This window comes from Chelonia mydas, chromosome 2 (genome assembly GCF_015237465.2).
Source record: "Chelonia mydas isolate rCheMyd1 chromosome 2, rCheMyd1.pri.v2, whole genome shotgun sequence".
Lineage (NCBI taxonomy): Eukaryota > Metazoa > Chordata > Testudines > Cheloniidae > Chelonia > Chelonia mydas.
Window position 1 is genome coordinate 10,062,174 of NC_057850.1, and position 15,787 is coordinate 10,077,960.

Consider the following 15,787-nt stretch of genomic DNA (forward strand, 5'->3'; position numbering starts at 1 on the left):
TTTGCCACTTCCCAGCCCCAAAAGTTTCCTTTCCAGACCATGCAACCATTATTTCAGATGTCCACATGTCAACTTTAAATCAGTATGGCCAAAACTGAACTTTTGATCTTTCCCCTACCCAACCTTTTACCTAACCCCAATTTCTCCACATCACCACCATGCTCTCAATGACGCGGTCCATAATCTGGGTGTCCTCTTTAACACTGCCCTCTCTCTGGAGCCACACATCCAGTCCCTGTCCAAGTTTTGCCACATCTGCCTAAGTACTGTTTCAAAGGTTCGGCCTTTCCTATCTCTCCAGACTGCCAAGGCTCTTTTTCAGGCTCCCATCAACTCATGACACAAACCAGATTGCTCCCTGTTAAATCAATTCATATCACAACTGCCAGGATCTTTCTGGCTCATTGCTCTGACTCCCTGTTCTCCTGCACATCAAACATAAGCTCTTTGTCATTACCTTTAAGGCCCTTCACCATTGAGCCTTGTTCCTATTCATCTGATCTACAGGCTTCTCAAGTAATCAGTTCCTGATTTGACTCTACCAATAATGCATCCTTGATATTCTGATTTTCTGTTTCTCTCGCAAATCCCTCTGTATATTCTCCCATGTTGCCACCCATACAAGAAGAAAATCTCCCAGCCAAAGTCCATAAAACAGCCACTGTATTCTCAAGGTCTGTCCTCAAAACTCACCTCTTCCTAAATGCCGACAGTTAACTGCAACCTGATAGTGGCTAGGCAGGTGGTGAGTTGTGATTTATTGCCCCTGGCTGGCTAAGAATTGCACACATCTGAGTATTTTTTTCACCATATCCCCCATTTCTTTTTCTCCCCCAATCCTAACCTGCTTGTATGTGTCACTTGCTACGTCTTGTCTTATAGATTGTAAGCTCCTTAGGGCAAGGATTGTCATTTCCTACAGTGGTTGGTTTCTAGGTGCTACTGCAGTAGAAATGTTAAATAATAACCTGTGGTGCAAGTGCAGCCATGTCTGTTGTGGAACATTACATGTGGCATCACAACAGAATAGCTTAGAACAGGAAATGAAGGAAAAAAACCTCACTAAATTGAAACAACAGGGAACACTTCAATGGGTAGAATATAGCTACTGGAAAGAAATATGGCCAAGAAACTGGGGATAATACCTCTCTTGCAAGCTTCCTTACAAATTAATAGACTTGCCAAAAAGTTCAGTGGATCCTTAATGACAGCTACTGGCCAAGGCCTCATTTCTACCTCTCAAATGAAACTCACTATCTCCAACAACATAACCACTTTTCACACCCCCATACGGTGCTGGGTCAGTACCAGCTGAGAGGGGAGAGTGTTACCTACTAAGTTACCACTAACACCTGGAGTGTTACTTGGGTGTCTTGTCATCCAAATACTGACAGTCCCATTGGGTTACATTTGAGATTAAACCCGATGACATGCTAGCACAAAATAATCTAATTTAGGTTTAGCCCCAGTTCGGAAGCAATAAAACCATATACTTTCTAAGGGAAAAAATGCTGTGTTTAGTCTGATCCCATCAGAATGATACAATCTTTGTGGGATTTATTGATACGCTCTTTTTCTGTATAACTGCCAGCAATCCCCATGTAATACCTTAGCTGTTACCGTCTGTGCAAGAAAGATTTTTTCCAGACCCTTTGTTTTCCTCCTCAAATTGCTGTAGCTTTAAAACCATACTCAACTATAAAAGTTTACTTTAGAAAGAGTGACAGTGATTTGCACTGATCTGTGTACTGTATACTTATGTACTTGTAAGTATATCTTAGCTGAAACAAATGAGTAATGAATGATTCAGATAAGGGTCTATTCTTAAAGCAACATGCCTTACTGTACTTCGCTTACTGTATGTAAGTTTGTTCTCGATACGCTAACATAAGAAGAATACCTCAAATAGAATATATATTTGGCAAGTTTCTTCAAAAAGGCCTGGCTTCATTGATGCAAACTGACCTATACCATTTCCTAGTCATGTAAGATCAACTGGGGTCTTTTCAATGTTTTTTCTTTGAGGTTTGGTTGGTTTTTTTTTAATCTCATGGCAATATTCAGCCTCATCAAATACTAATTAAAATTTTCTACAGTGAAAGCTCTTCCCCAACCCGGATCCAGAATTCCAAGAGCCTTCTCCTGAAATGAGCTTTGATTATATAAGCTATGCCAGAAAAAAAACTTTATAGCAGCTCTGGCTCCAAACTCAATAGGTCTTTTCTCTTGTTTGAACATTTTTTTCCTTTTGGCTCATTATGGCAAGGGTCCTTACAAATTATCACTCTGGATCACTGAAGAAAGTCATGTCTTTGGGATATTAACACTATACATAAATTATTGAGATGCTGTAAATTTGTATTTGTTGAGAGAGCACTATTAGTAGTTTTGTTTAAAGCCTGAAAATTTAGAGTTCTACTTTTTATTTGTCCTGTTATTTCATAAATATTTTGCTAAATCAAGTGAAATTAGGCTAACCTAATAATTGATGGAAGAAGAGTATTAATCAAATGACTTTTATAAAGACTTGAAGACTGGAACTAAGTTGTTAGCATCTTCATGATCTGGTACACTAAATGGTTACAGCAGTCCAGTGCCCTTCCTGAAATCTAAATCTTGTGACTGAATTTTTGAGCTACTATATCAGTTTGGCATTTTTGCATTGATTAACAAACTGCTCAAAGACTCTTTCTGAAATGCTATGGAGAAATACATGAATAGATGAAGCATGTAGCTGATTATGCCTATATACCAAAACCAATCTTTATAGTCAAACATTATTTCCTCTTTGTCTCCTTTCTGATGAGATCATAATCAAATCAAAATCAATCTTAAATACTTCAAATCAAAATTAAATAAGATGGAAAGTTGTCCAAATAATTGTGTTCATTATTCAGTCATATGAAATGTTTCATTTTCAAGTACTAATTGAATTTTTTCATCCTACTGTCAGAATAGCAAAATATCTTCTCACTAGATATTGTATCACACTAATTGTTTGGAAAACATAATTGCAACTATATATATGAAGTGATGGGGTCTAAATAAGCCGTTACCACTCAAGAAAGAGATCTTGGAGTCATTGTGGATAATTCTCTGAAAACATCCACTCCGTGTGCAGTGGCGGTCAAAAAAGCTAACAGAATGTTAGGAATCGTTAGGAAAGGGATAGATAATAAGACAGAAAATATCATATTGCCTCTATAAAATCCATGGTACACCCACATCTTGAATACTGCGTGCAGATGTGGTTGCCCCATCTCAAAAAAAGATATATTGGAATTGGAAAAGGTACAGAAAAGGGCAGAAAAAATTATTAGGGGTATGGAACAGCTTCTGTATGAGGAGAGATTAATAAGACTGGGACTTTTCAGTTTGGAAAAGGGAAACTAAGGGGGAGATATGACAGAGGTCTATGAAATCATGACTGGTGTGGAGGAAATAAACAAGGAAGTGTTATTAACTCCTTATAACACAAGAACTAGGAGTCACCAAATGAAATTGATAGGCAGCAGGTTTAAAACAAACAAAAGGAAATATTTCTTCACATAACGGATAGTCAACTTGTTGAACTCTTTTTGCCAGAGGATGTTGTAAAGTCCAAGACTATCACAGGGTTCAAAAAAAGAACTAAACAAGTTCATGGAGGATAGGTCATAGAATCATAGAATATCAGGGTTGGAAGGGACCTCAGGAGGTCATCTAGTCCAGACCCCTGCTCAGAGCAGGACCAACTAAATCATCCCAGCCGGGGCTTTGTCAAGCCTGACCTTAAAAACCTCGAAGGAAGGAGATTCCACCACCTTCCTAGGTAACCCATTCCAGTGCTTCACCACCCTCCTAGTGAAAAAGTTTTTCCTAATATCCAATCTAAACCTCCCCCACTGCAACTTGAGACCATTACTCCTGGTTCTGTCATCTGCTACCACTGAGAACAGTCTAGATCCATCCTCTTTGGAACCCCCTTTCAGGGAGTTGAAAGCAGTTATCAAATCCCCCCTCATTCTTCTCAATGTCTATTAGTCAGGATGGGCAGGGATACAAAACCATGCTCTGAAGTGTCCCTAGCCTAGAGTCTGTTGGCCAGAAGCTGGGAATGGGTGACTGGGGATCTCAGCTCTTGAAATGAAAAATGAATGCCTCTGCAATGGACCAGTCTTAGTGATATGTTTCAGATCTCAGAGCTGTACAAGTACTTATGATCTTACAGTTGTTACAGGAATGCTTTTGTCTCATATTGTAAAGGCCAGCCTGCCTGGGCTTACCTGAAGTGATCAATTCATATTTAAAGAAATGCAATTTTAACAGCATTGCAATGCAGTTCAATCTTTTCTATACTGTAAACAGTGATGTTGCCTCTGATACTTGACAGTGTAGACATTCGGGGGCATATCATTCAAGATCCTCCTCTTTTTCCCCTGTTTGTCTCTCCTCTTGTTGGTGATCCTCCAGCAGCAAAGGTCTGTGCATACAGGGAGTGCTAATTTGTGCACAGATTAGGAGGTTGCTTTAGAGAGGTACAGTGTGCTCCTTCTTTTTCCCCAAGGTTGAGCATACAGTCTCCATTGCGCTTCCATCCCCAGCCAGCCCAGAGATAAGAGCACAAGTTCTGTTCAGTGTTACTCTGGTACTAAAGAGAGTTCTTAAAACTATTATGTTTTATTACCATTACTCTTTAGAGTTTGGAAATGGAAACCTTGTTTAAAAAAACAAAACAAAAAGGGGGGGTGAATTGAGGTCAAAAGAGGAGTCCAACTCTGACTGATCTTATGAGGCCTCTCAAAGCAAGGTATCCATCCTATACACTTTAGCAAATGTAGGAGGGGCAAGTGGGCAAAAGGTTATGGTTTGGGTGCAATGTGAGGGTAGAGGAGAGTGGAGTGAAAAAGATGGGCATAGGCAGGTTTTTATCCACAATGAAAATTTTAAGTGTTTACAAGTTTAAAGATATATAAAATGTTGAGTTGAACATGACTAAGAATCTCTATCTTTCCCTGTCTCTCACCATCATTCCCTTGCACCTTCATACAAGCCACCTTCAAAACCCAGCACTTTTATTGTGCTCTGCCAAAGTCCTGTCGCGCCTCCAGACACTGCCTTTCCCAGATCCCACTCCCCAGCCCCGATTCCAAGACTGGCAGCACAGCTTCCATGCCGTCCAGTCCTCAAGCCCCAATCTCTGGCCCTCTCAGACCACTGACCCCACACCATGCCCCCTCCCAAACTCCTGCCCCTTTGTGTTCCCTCCCATATTCTACTCTATCTAATCTATGCCTGGAGTCAGTTGCAGAAGATATATTTCTGTTTATAAACATTAAAAATAATGTAAAATTTCCTGTTTATACACCAATACAGAGCTGTTTTCATGTGTAGCCAGAGCCATAGCTACAGGTATTATAACTGTGTGTAGGGCCAAGGAGAGACAAAATATTTCAGCCTGACATTTTAGAGCACATATATCTGTGTGCAGTGTTTCTCCATCCCATCCTAAGGTACCTGGAGGCAAAACTGGAGCTTTTTTTCATCTGGTCAAAGCTTACATTTGCTCAGCCAGGGAAAAACAAACAGTCCTGAACTTACAGAGTCTCTTATATACAGTAGATAGCCCGTTCCCACATCCTCCTTGTTTCCTGAACCTGTGGCACTTTCCTCTTCCTTTTCCCCTCAGGGCCACTTCCTCAGTATTCCAATGACTCCTTTTTATAGTTCTGTTTTAACAACCACTAATAATCTCCTTCCCTGCCTACTTTAGGGTGCAGTATCACAGATTGTTTTTGTTCTTTGTAACTTCCCTACTAACCTCCCACAAAGATACTGCGATAAAAGACACTTCTCATCACAGTCAGCCAAAAAAAAAAAAAATTGAGTTTGTCTAGGCCCAAGCATTTTAGTGATATTATTAGCTAAAAAAAAAAAAGAAGCAGAATTCTTTTCAGGAAGTACATTTTCTTTTTGGAGAGGTTGGGAGGAGAGTTTGAAAATTGGACTTATAATGAGAATCTAATTTATCTTTCGCTATTGAGCAGGTGTTGTCCCTTTATTATAGAGTCCAAATAATAAATCATATTACAAAATGCTATATTAGCTAGTGTAATGCTTCATACAGTGTCTTATGTACTGATTATGATGGTTCAGATTAGTTTTGAATAACTTCTTCATCTATAGTTGTATATTAGGTGTATCTTATAAAATGTTCATTAATAGAGGAAGGAATTACAGTACTGTCATTTTCTGCAGTGATTTGACTAAGTTAAATTCTGTTCTGAATAATGAAAAAAGGCTAAAGATCTGAGGAAAAACTGAAAACCATATGGATGAGATTCAATGAGAAGTTCTGTATAGCCTGTTAACAAGATTATAATATTGTGTGATATGCTGCTGTAATAAGAATATAGAATGATCTTTCGATTCTATAGGTGATTTCCCTGAGAGGCTATTGTGATGAGACAGGATTTTATGTGTGTAAATATTGTACAGGGAATTTAATCAATAACATGTAAATAAAATATTAACCTTGTTTTTTTCTCTTTATGCAGAAGGTGAAAGAGCTTTACCATCAATACCAAAGTAAGTTTTGCCTGTAATTTGTCATTAAGAAACATCAGTTTTGAGTTCTAAAAAGTTTTGTTGAGATTCATGTAAATGAATATGAAAATGAATACCCTAGATTTTTAAAATATATATTTCATTTTTATTGTTGCTTTAGGCAAATACAAGAATAATGTGTAATCATATGAGACCACGTAATTTAGATAAGTGACAGGTGATGTAAAGGATACAAATGGTATTCAAGAAAAGATCTGAGGAAAAAGTGTTAACCACCATGGATGAGATTTGACTAGGAGAAAGGGCAATCCTTTGTTTAAAGCACTGGAATGGGATTCAGGAAATCAGGTATTCTAAACATGTGCATAAATTTAAGCACATGAGTAGTTAAGTGTTTGAGTACCTTGCTGAATTGGGGGCTTAATCTCTCTCTGTCTCAATGCTGGATCTGTGAAATGGAAGTAATGTTTCCATTCTCCAACCATTGGTCATCCTGTCTATTTAGATTGTAAGCTCTTTGGGACTGGGACTGTCTCTTCCTGTGTGTACAGTACTTATCACAATGGGGCTTACTCTCAGCTGGGTCCTTGAGGCACTATTGTAAGACAAATAATAATAATATCAGTGATATTAAAATGCACCTTAATTTTGTAGCCTGTTAAATTACCAAAAAAAAATAAAAAAAAATGCCTAAGTGGGTAGCTAAATACTGTTCCAGCCATGACTGTGGAGCTGTAGAGAATGCCAATGTGTGTCAGACAAATAGATGCTAATATCTCCGACCAATGCTAGGCAGCCATCCCGTGTCCAAGACATGGTGGGGCACTCTGCCACCAGAACCTAGAAATTCTTAATGAAATGGTGTCGAGACTCACTTTCCTTCCACTTCCACCCAATGCCAGACAAGTGTTTTAACATCTCCTGTTTCCAGTACCGCTTGACCTTGGAATGCTTATTTTGTCCTTGGGGCTGCATTTCATAACACACCAATTATAGCATGGGGGAAACTCTGCTATAGCAACTTCAAGACCCACTTGACCTGTACTGACAAACCCGCTCCATTCACTGGGTCATTCTCTCTCAGGTTAGCAACCAGGATCAGAGGTATTTTTAGCCACACACTCATCAGGCTCAAGGCTGGCAATAGGTTAAGCCACTAATTATGTGCCAAAATGAGAGGGGAAGGTCCACCCCAAAGCCTGTGTGCAGTCTCATCCTGAATTTGGTTGCCCATCTTTGCAGGGGAGCTACAATTTACACAAGACAAGGAAAAACATTAAGAAAAAAGTGGGCAAAGCCCCATTACCACCTGCCAACCTTATGCTTGTTGACCCTTATCCTTAAGCCACTCTAACATATGAATTGTTTGGTCACCTGTCTTAAGCATGAAAAGCTTAGGCACCAAAATCCACTTTTAGGACAGCTCAAGTTTAGAGTGAATTGAGTTATGTACAACCAGAGAGTCACTTTTTTTCAGCATTAAACTGAAACGTGAAGGAACTATCCATCATCATGCAGGAGCAGGGACTCTGGTCCTGCCCCAGACACAGTTAGATAGGATTTTAGGCACTGATCCAAAGCCCTTTGAACGCAGCAGAAAGACTCACAGGCTTTGTATCAAGCCCTAATGTCTTCACTGGGAAACCTTCCACAACCCCTATGTTGTGATGTTGGACACCATGCTGGGCTGCTCATTCTGGAAAAATCCAGTTGTCAGCATCCCACTCCAATGAACCTATTGAAAGTTGTCTCTGGCCAAGGCACAGCACAGACCATTGTAGGCAGAACCAGGTACCAGCTCTTGCATCTGGAAATTTCCAAAAAAAAAGGATACCTAAAAATGATGTTTTTAGCAAACTATAACTGTTCACCTAGGGAGCCCGTTAGAATAAAAATAGCTATTTTTGTCCTTGCCTGTGTTCTAACACTACCTTTGATAATTAAAAATCCTGTCAACATTTCACTCATCTTGGAGAGTGAAACTACTCTAAGGCTACATCGGTACTACACGTCACTAATGGCGGCAAGTAGGAGGCATGTAGCTACATGTGTAAGTGAAAGGCTCTGGCAGGAGAGGGGAAAGGCTCTTGCAGTTTCCTGCTGCTGGAGTCTTTCACTGTGGTGAGTAAAGGCTCTGGTGTGGGGAAGCAGTGGGGAAAGGTTCTGTCAGCTCCCTGAGGTGGGGAAAGCCTCCAGCAGCAGGGAAACAGCTTCCTTTTAGCAGTGCAAATGGAAGATGCACGGCTTGGGCGAGCAGAGAGCCATGTAGGGTACATACCCACAGGGTTCAGGCATGTCTTTACGCTACTTGTGTAAGCGGTGCCTCACCATCTACATTGCTGTTTATATCTGTGCTAGGTGGGATGTAGTACCCATACACTACCCACTGCTGAAAGGAGTGTGAAGTGTAGACATACCTTAAGTCAGTTTCAGTTTCTGATTCTCAGGTATAAATATAGTGTTGCAGAATATGGGTACAAACATCACAAGCAAATACTTAAATCCCAACAAAAAATAATTTTCATAGGGATTCTGTTCCTAGATTCATAGATCTTAAGGTCAGAAGGGACCATTATGATCATCTAGTCTAACCTCCTGCACAACGCAGGCCACAGAATCTCACCCATCCACTCCTGCGAAAAACCTCTCACCTATGTCTGCGCTATTGAAGTCCTCAAATCGTGGTTTAAAGACTTCAAGGAGCAGAGAATCCTCCAGCAAGTGACCCGTGCCCCATGCTACATTTCTGTTCTTATTGGATTCCATAAAACATTTTTTCTTTAACAATACTTAAAATCACAACCTAAATTACATCAGTTTCCACAGATGTATAAAGTGTGTGGTTGCATATCTGATCCCTAGCACTAGGAGAAAATCAATGATTCTCCAAAAGCAAGCCTGACATTTTAAAGCAGACTGTAGGCTAGAAATACTATTATTTACAGTTTTTTTTTATTGGATTAATTTCTGTTGGTGAGAGAGACAAGCTTTAGAGTCTCTCTCACCAACCAAAGTTGGTCCAGTACAAGATATTATCTCACCCACCTTGTCTTGCTAATATCCTGGGACCAACATAACTACAACAATGCTGCAATGCTTAATTTGTGCCTGAGCTGCCAAATCTGAGCCGCGGTACCTCTAGGCTTAGCAATTCTGAGCCCCGGCACCTCTGGGCATAGCAATTCTGAGCCCCGGCACCTCTGGGCTTGCCACATCAGTTATGAAAGTAAAAAAAATTGCTTGAGCCCTGGTTCCTCTTTCATTACAAATTAAGCACTGCAATGCTGCATACGTTATTTACAGTTTAAGGCACCAGTTTATAAAAGCATTCCTGTTCATGACAGCACATAAGCACATGCTTCAGTGCTCTCCTGAACCAGAGTATCTATGAAGTAATACCTTCAGAAAAAATTGCTCTTGTCTGTACGTTTCAGTTGTAATTTATTAAGCTGACCATATGGGCAAAATAAAGTGATCGCTTTCCTATAAGAGAAGAAGGTGTCTTCCTGCATGAAAATGAAGCACAGCAATTAATCGGTATGATCTATTCATGGTAAAGACCCATTGGTTTTACTGGATCTCCACATGAGAGTAGGGGAGCCACCTCTGAGGAGCAGCTTGCCTAATATTAGGCATGCCGCAGCAAAGGGGGCAACAAGATTGCAGGAAAGGAAGGACAAGGGTAAAATCAATCGGACTATGTGGTTATTCAGAGGGGCTAATGCATGAAATGCTAGAATAAAAATATTTTTACATAAAATGGATACAGGGGATAAGTAGGAAATAATTAATTTTTAAATGCATTAGATTTGTACTGAAAGTTTTTTCAGCTGCTAAGCTTTCTGTGATGAAATAACAGTTTTCTAGAAGAGCTTCTATTGGTAACAGTGAGTTAAAATGTAATTTTGCACATTCCATACTGTTGAATTACAGGTACTATATATGCTCTTCGTGTGACGGTAGCAGACTGTTCTTGGGTCAAATATTCATAAGTTTTAGGCAACACATCTTGCATCTGGAAAGGCTTTCCTTTGGCAGATCAGATTTCTGTTTCATAAATGAAGAGTGCGTGATTCTTTTCTTCTGTTGTAAAAAGAAAATATAATAATTTACTGAAACAGCTAACCAGAGTGTTTCTTTTACTGTTGATGTTTAGTAGACTGATAAATGCAATGTTAGTCACAGTTATTTACCTGACATAGAAAATCATTGAAAACTGTTTATTCAATGTACATAAATAAATCACATTTTAGACAAAAAGCCAATTCACTCTGCCAGAGGGATACACAAAAAATTGCAGAATAAACCAAGGTAACCCATCACTCTGCTTTAAATTATATTTTGGCCTCCAGTAGTTACCTAGGTTTCAGAGTAGCAGCCGTGTTAGTCTGTATTCGCAAAAAGAAAAGGAGTACTTGTGGCACCTTAGAGACTAACAAATTTATTTGAGCATAAGCTTTCGTGAGCTACAGCTCACTTCATCGGATGCATCGGATGCATCGGATGCATCCGATGAAGTGAGCTGTAGCTCACGAAAGCTTATGCTCAAATAAATTTGTTAGTCTCTAAGGTGCCACAAGTACTCCTTTTCTTTTTGCGAATACAGACTAATACGGCTGCTACTCTGAAACCTGTTTTCATTTTAAGTTTCCAATATGTAATTTAAAAAGTGGACATACTATTGAATTAGGTAAATAAACTGATGCTGTTTAGAAATGTATTTTTAAAATTTGTTTGGTCAAATTTGTTAAAAACAAGCTTTTCTTGAATTATGCTTATGTCATAATGAATTTCTGTGCTTTTTAAAATGGGCTTCTTAAAGCATTCCCTTCACTCTTACTCCCCCAGGTGGACTTAAAATGGTACATTCCTCTTTTAATTTTCTCCCCCTCAAAATTTGTCTCTGTGGAAATGGACTGGCTCTACTAATTACAGTAGGTGCCCTGTTAGAATGAATTCACAGTGTATTCAACCGTGAAGAATGTACAGCATTCACCGATTTAAACCTTTATTTTACAGGCTGGCCAACAATGAGAAGCAAGGAGTAAGGTCGCATACAGTCTCTGTATCAGGTAAGGACCATTAAAAGTATACATTTGTTCATATAGCTAGCAGATATTTGGATGGTGTTTTACACTTGTGTAAATATAGCTCACTTCTTATTGCATTGCTACTAATTTTCCTAAGACCTTAGCTTTGCTTCCTTCCTTGTGGAGTTTCTAAAGAAAAACAACTTTTTGTAGCTTTCCTACATACTGTTGTTTATAAGACCTACCAGTTGTAACTATATCCTTATTTTTAAGTATACAATATAAAGTCAGAAAACTTCAAAGCAAAGCTAATTTTAAGTACTAAAATTTGCAGTGGCTTAGAAATGTGCTAGATTGTAATGGCTTTTAATTAATTGTGTTTATTTACAAATTACTACTCATAATTGAAATTTGTAATAGCTGTAATGAAAGGAAAATAGGCAATATAAAAACTCCACAGTCATTTTTTTTTGTTTTCTGAGAGAAGTGGAGATCATTACTAGCTTGCTTTTTGTTGCTGCTGTTTTGTGCAAACCACTATTTATATTTTAGATATTGAAAAGTCACTGAAGTTAGTCTGAGCTTTGGGGGATGAGAGGATATGAGGAAAAACATAAATACATATTCGCTATTTTATAGTAGTATGGAAATAATAGATTGCTAATTCCTTCAGCATGTAGCAGTTTCACGGTTGGATAGAGCTGCTGTATTTATGTAAAGCTTTTCAAGATGACATTGGCTCTCTTTGAAGGGATGGACATTTCCTCAGAGGAAAATGTAAAAGTAGTTGAGAGTCCCTCTGCAGGATACACCATCTTCTTGATGCACAGGGATTTAGATGTGTATTGCCTAGTAATGGTTATATACCCGTGTATAGAGAAGCTTTACAACACAAGAGAATATGATTATTATGCTGCACTACTGTAGAGCTATATTGGTTGGCCACAGGCCTTAGGTACCAATTTTGGGACCAAGTGGGGTTTACAATGGACATTGAGCTGCAGTCTTAATTATAGAGAGGCTACAACTTTGCCATAATATTTTTCAACTTGTCACAAATTGGTGGCATGCACAGAAGAAGCTATGGAGTTCGTAGCTCTAGTTGATGGTCCATCATGCTATGTAGAAAGGTTAGTGTGTCTCTGATTAAAGCTTTTTTGAGACTTTAGCCTTTTTAAAGAACATTATATTAACTCTGCTTCTGCCTGATATTACTCCTTCTAGGTGAAATACACCCCTCTTTGCATAAAACCCAGTTAGACAGACTTTTGTGCAGGGAAATAAGCATGGAAAAGGAGATGGAATTCATACACATACCAAAATGGCAGGCTGCCACACAGCATCACCAGGGCTACTGTTCCAGCCCATTCACTTGAATAACAGCATCTGATCCTTTAGTGCCGACTAAGCAGGGTTTGGTGGCACTAGATCCATATAAGCCTGTATCCTGCAGCCCCTTCCCCAACCAACTAAACAACCCTCTAAACTAAAGTGAGACACCCCACGTAACTCCTCCACCTAAACTCCCTCAACACAGCCACATGAAAAACCCAATATATATATATATATAAAAAAATAAAATTAACAAGTGCACATATCTCATGATGAAGCCTTCGAGTCTGTCATGGAGGTCATGGAAATTGCTGGCTCAGGGGCTGCAGCAGTTTGGGTGTGTGGGAGGGGGCTCAGGGCTAGGGGCTGGGGAGTGCCGGGGGGGGAGCACTTAACTTGGAGTGAAGGGCTCCCTGGCTCCCACTGGCATGGCCCTGCAGCTCATAGGTGGAAGAGGGGCCAGGGGGTACTGTGCGCTGCCTGCACCCACAGGCCTCACTCTTGCAGCTCCCATTGGCTGCAGTTCCCGGCCAATGGGAGCTGCGCAGCTGCCGCTTGTGGCAGAACTGGGAGTAGTGCACAGAGCCCCCTGGCCCCTCTGCCGCCTAAGAGCTTCAGGAACACGTGGAGTCAGGTAGGGAGCCCTTTCCAGCCCTGTCAAACCCCGCCCCCCAGCACCAGCAGGGGTCCTGGGCCACGTGCTGCTGCCCCTGCCCTCAGCAGCAGTGTGGTCCCAGACCCCCTTCCCCACCACCCACACGGACCGTCCTCCCCAGAGCACTCGCACCCCCCCACCCAAGTTTTAGTTAGGGGTATATACTAAAAGTCATGGACAAGTCACGGATTGTGAACCCGTGACCTGTCCATGACTTTTACTAAAAATACCCGTGACTAAACGTAGTCTTACTCATGATCTGTGTGACAGGGTGACGTCAGGGTCCTGCCATACCCCATCCCAGATAGAAGCAGAAGAGAAGTTCTCCAAGCGGCCTAGATTGTCTTCCCCTGCAGCCAATCAGGGTCAGGGGGGCCGTATAAGAGGGAGCAACAGAGACAAGAGTCAATCAGTTGCTGCCTGGAGCTGGAAGAGCAAGAACTGTTCCTGGCTGGCTGGAAGAGCAGCAGGACCACGGACAGCTCGGTGTGGGCAGGGACCAGGGGAACTAGGAAGGATCTCCTGCCTCTGGATGCAGAGACTGAGCAAGGACTGAGCCCAGGGAGGGCTCCAGGAAGACAGTGTCTCCAGGGAGGAAGCCCTGGGGGTGAAGGGCTTCGGAGTCTTCCCAAAAGTGGTGGGCATGGGGGCCCGGCCCCTGCCTTCCTACTTCCCCCGGAGACCCCTCCCCTTCACACCAGGGGCCCACCCTCGCCCCTCCTCTTCCGCCAGAGGCCCTGCGCCCGGCCAAGCCAGAGGAGGCCCAGGGATCCCCACCCACCTGTGGAGAGGGGAGCTGAAAGCATCCCCCTGCCCATGTCCCCGGGCGCCCCATGCAGGGCAGGTGGAGGGACCCAGGCTCCCCACAGCTGTGGGTGTGGCTCTTATCATGGCCAGGCTGTGGCTCTGAGGACCCTCACCCCCTCCCGGACAGAGCTGGGTCAGGGAGAGCCATGTGGGCAGCTGTGGTAAGCTGATGCAGCATCATGGACCCTCCACCTCCACCTGCCCTGGGCTGGGCGGGACTCGGGTTGGGGGCTGCTGTCAGTCTTCCCACACCATGGGCAGGTGGAGGGTCTGCATAGCTCCCACAACAGACGGGGCTCCACACTGGCCTGGCCAGGGGGTGGGGCCTCAAGCGGAAGAGGAGTGAGGAAGGAGACAGCCCCCATGGCCTCTCCCAGTTCCGGTGCTACTGCTGGGTGTATGGCCCCATTCCAGGGCCGGGAGAGGGTAAAGACTGTATACCCCAGAAGGAGTTCATTCTGTTCCACCTGCAGACAGTGTGTGACTCGGTTGGAGGGCTGAGTCACTGAAGCCCCACCAAAGAAACCATCGACCAAGGGGGGGGCGCTCACAAGAGGTGGGTGCCACTCTGATACAGCTCCACAAACTGAGACTGCAGACACTCGACCGGGGGATGCTTGTGAGAGGCAGGTGCCAGCCCATTTATAACCTGTTGTTCTAACCCTTGTACTCACATGCCTCTCCATCCCCAGTTACATTATATCTGAATTTGTGTGAATGTCTCTGGGCAGAAACTTGCCTTTGATTTGTTCTCTAAAGCACCATGCACACTTACGGAACTATATAAATAGGTTGTTGTAGTAATGTGGTCAGATGTTTTGGTATGACGATGTTATGGTCTTCTAACCCCATAAGTCTGGTGTTTAAGGTCAAATGTAGATATGAACGGGAGACAGACAAGCAGTGCTCTGAGACCAACGGCAGAGCATTGCACACTTGTGCACACACAAACAGAAGTAGTGTGTGGACCTGTTGTTGGGAATCACTTCTCTAAGTGATTGGCCTGTAAACTTGAAGAAACAATGGTGGGCCTAACTAGTAGAAAACAAAACAATTTAAACCAGCAGATCTCTTCCCCTCCACCCCGCTAAGAAAGCCAAACAAATTTTGTATTTTTATACTATTTTGTTTTTATTTTATAGTGTTTCAGGTCATCTCATACTAAAACACTGTGCCTTTGGGTTTCATATTGAGTTATAAACCACCCGAAACAATGACACTGCACAAAGATAATTCATGCAATCCTGCTTATTACCGATTTGGAGGTTGAGGGGGAGGTACTCTTTCCTGTGAGGTGACATGAAAGACTATCCAATACTTTCTGACCTTTGTTTACCCAAAATAAAGTCATGTTACATGTCCTCTGTCAAGCTTGGCACAGATATCTTAACACTGAATTTATACCATAGACACAGAT

General features: G+C 41.8%; 1 protein-coding gene across 9 annotated transcripts in view; it reads left to right on the forward strand.

Moving 5' to 3' along the window:
- Positions 1-15,787, forward strand: part of PTK2 (protein tyrosine kinase 2) — a 373,208-nt gene that overhangs the window by 246,442 nt on the left and 110,979 nt on the right. For all 9 annotated transcript variants that reach the window (XM_043539037.1, XM_043539034.1, XM_043539038.1 and 6 more), the window contains exons 13-14: positions 6,537-6,567; positions 11,566-11,618. In XM_043539037.1, coding sequence (XP_043394972.1) covers positions 6,537-6,567; positions 11,566-11,618 — 84 coding nt within the window. The remainder of the gene's footprint in view (positions 1-6,536; positions 6,568-11,565; positions 11,619-15,787) is intronic.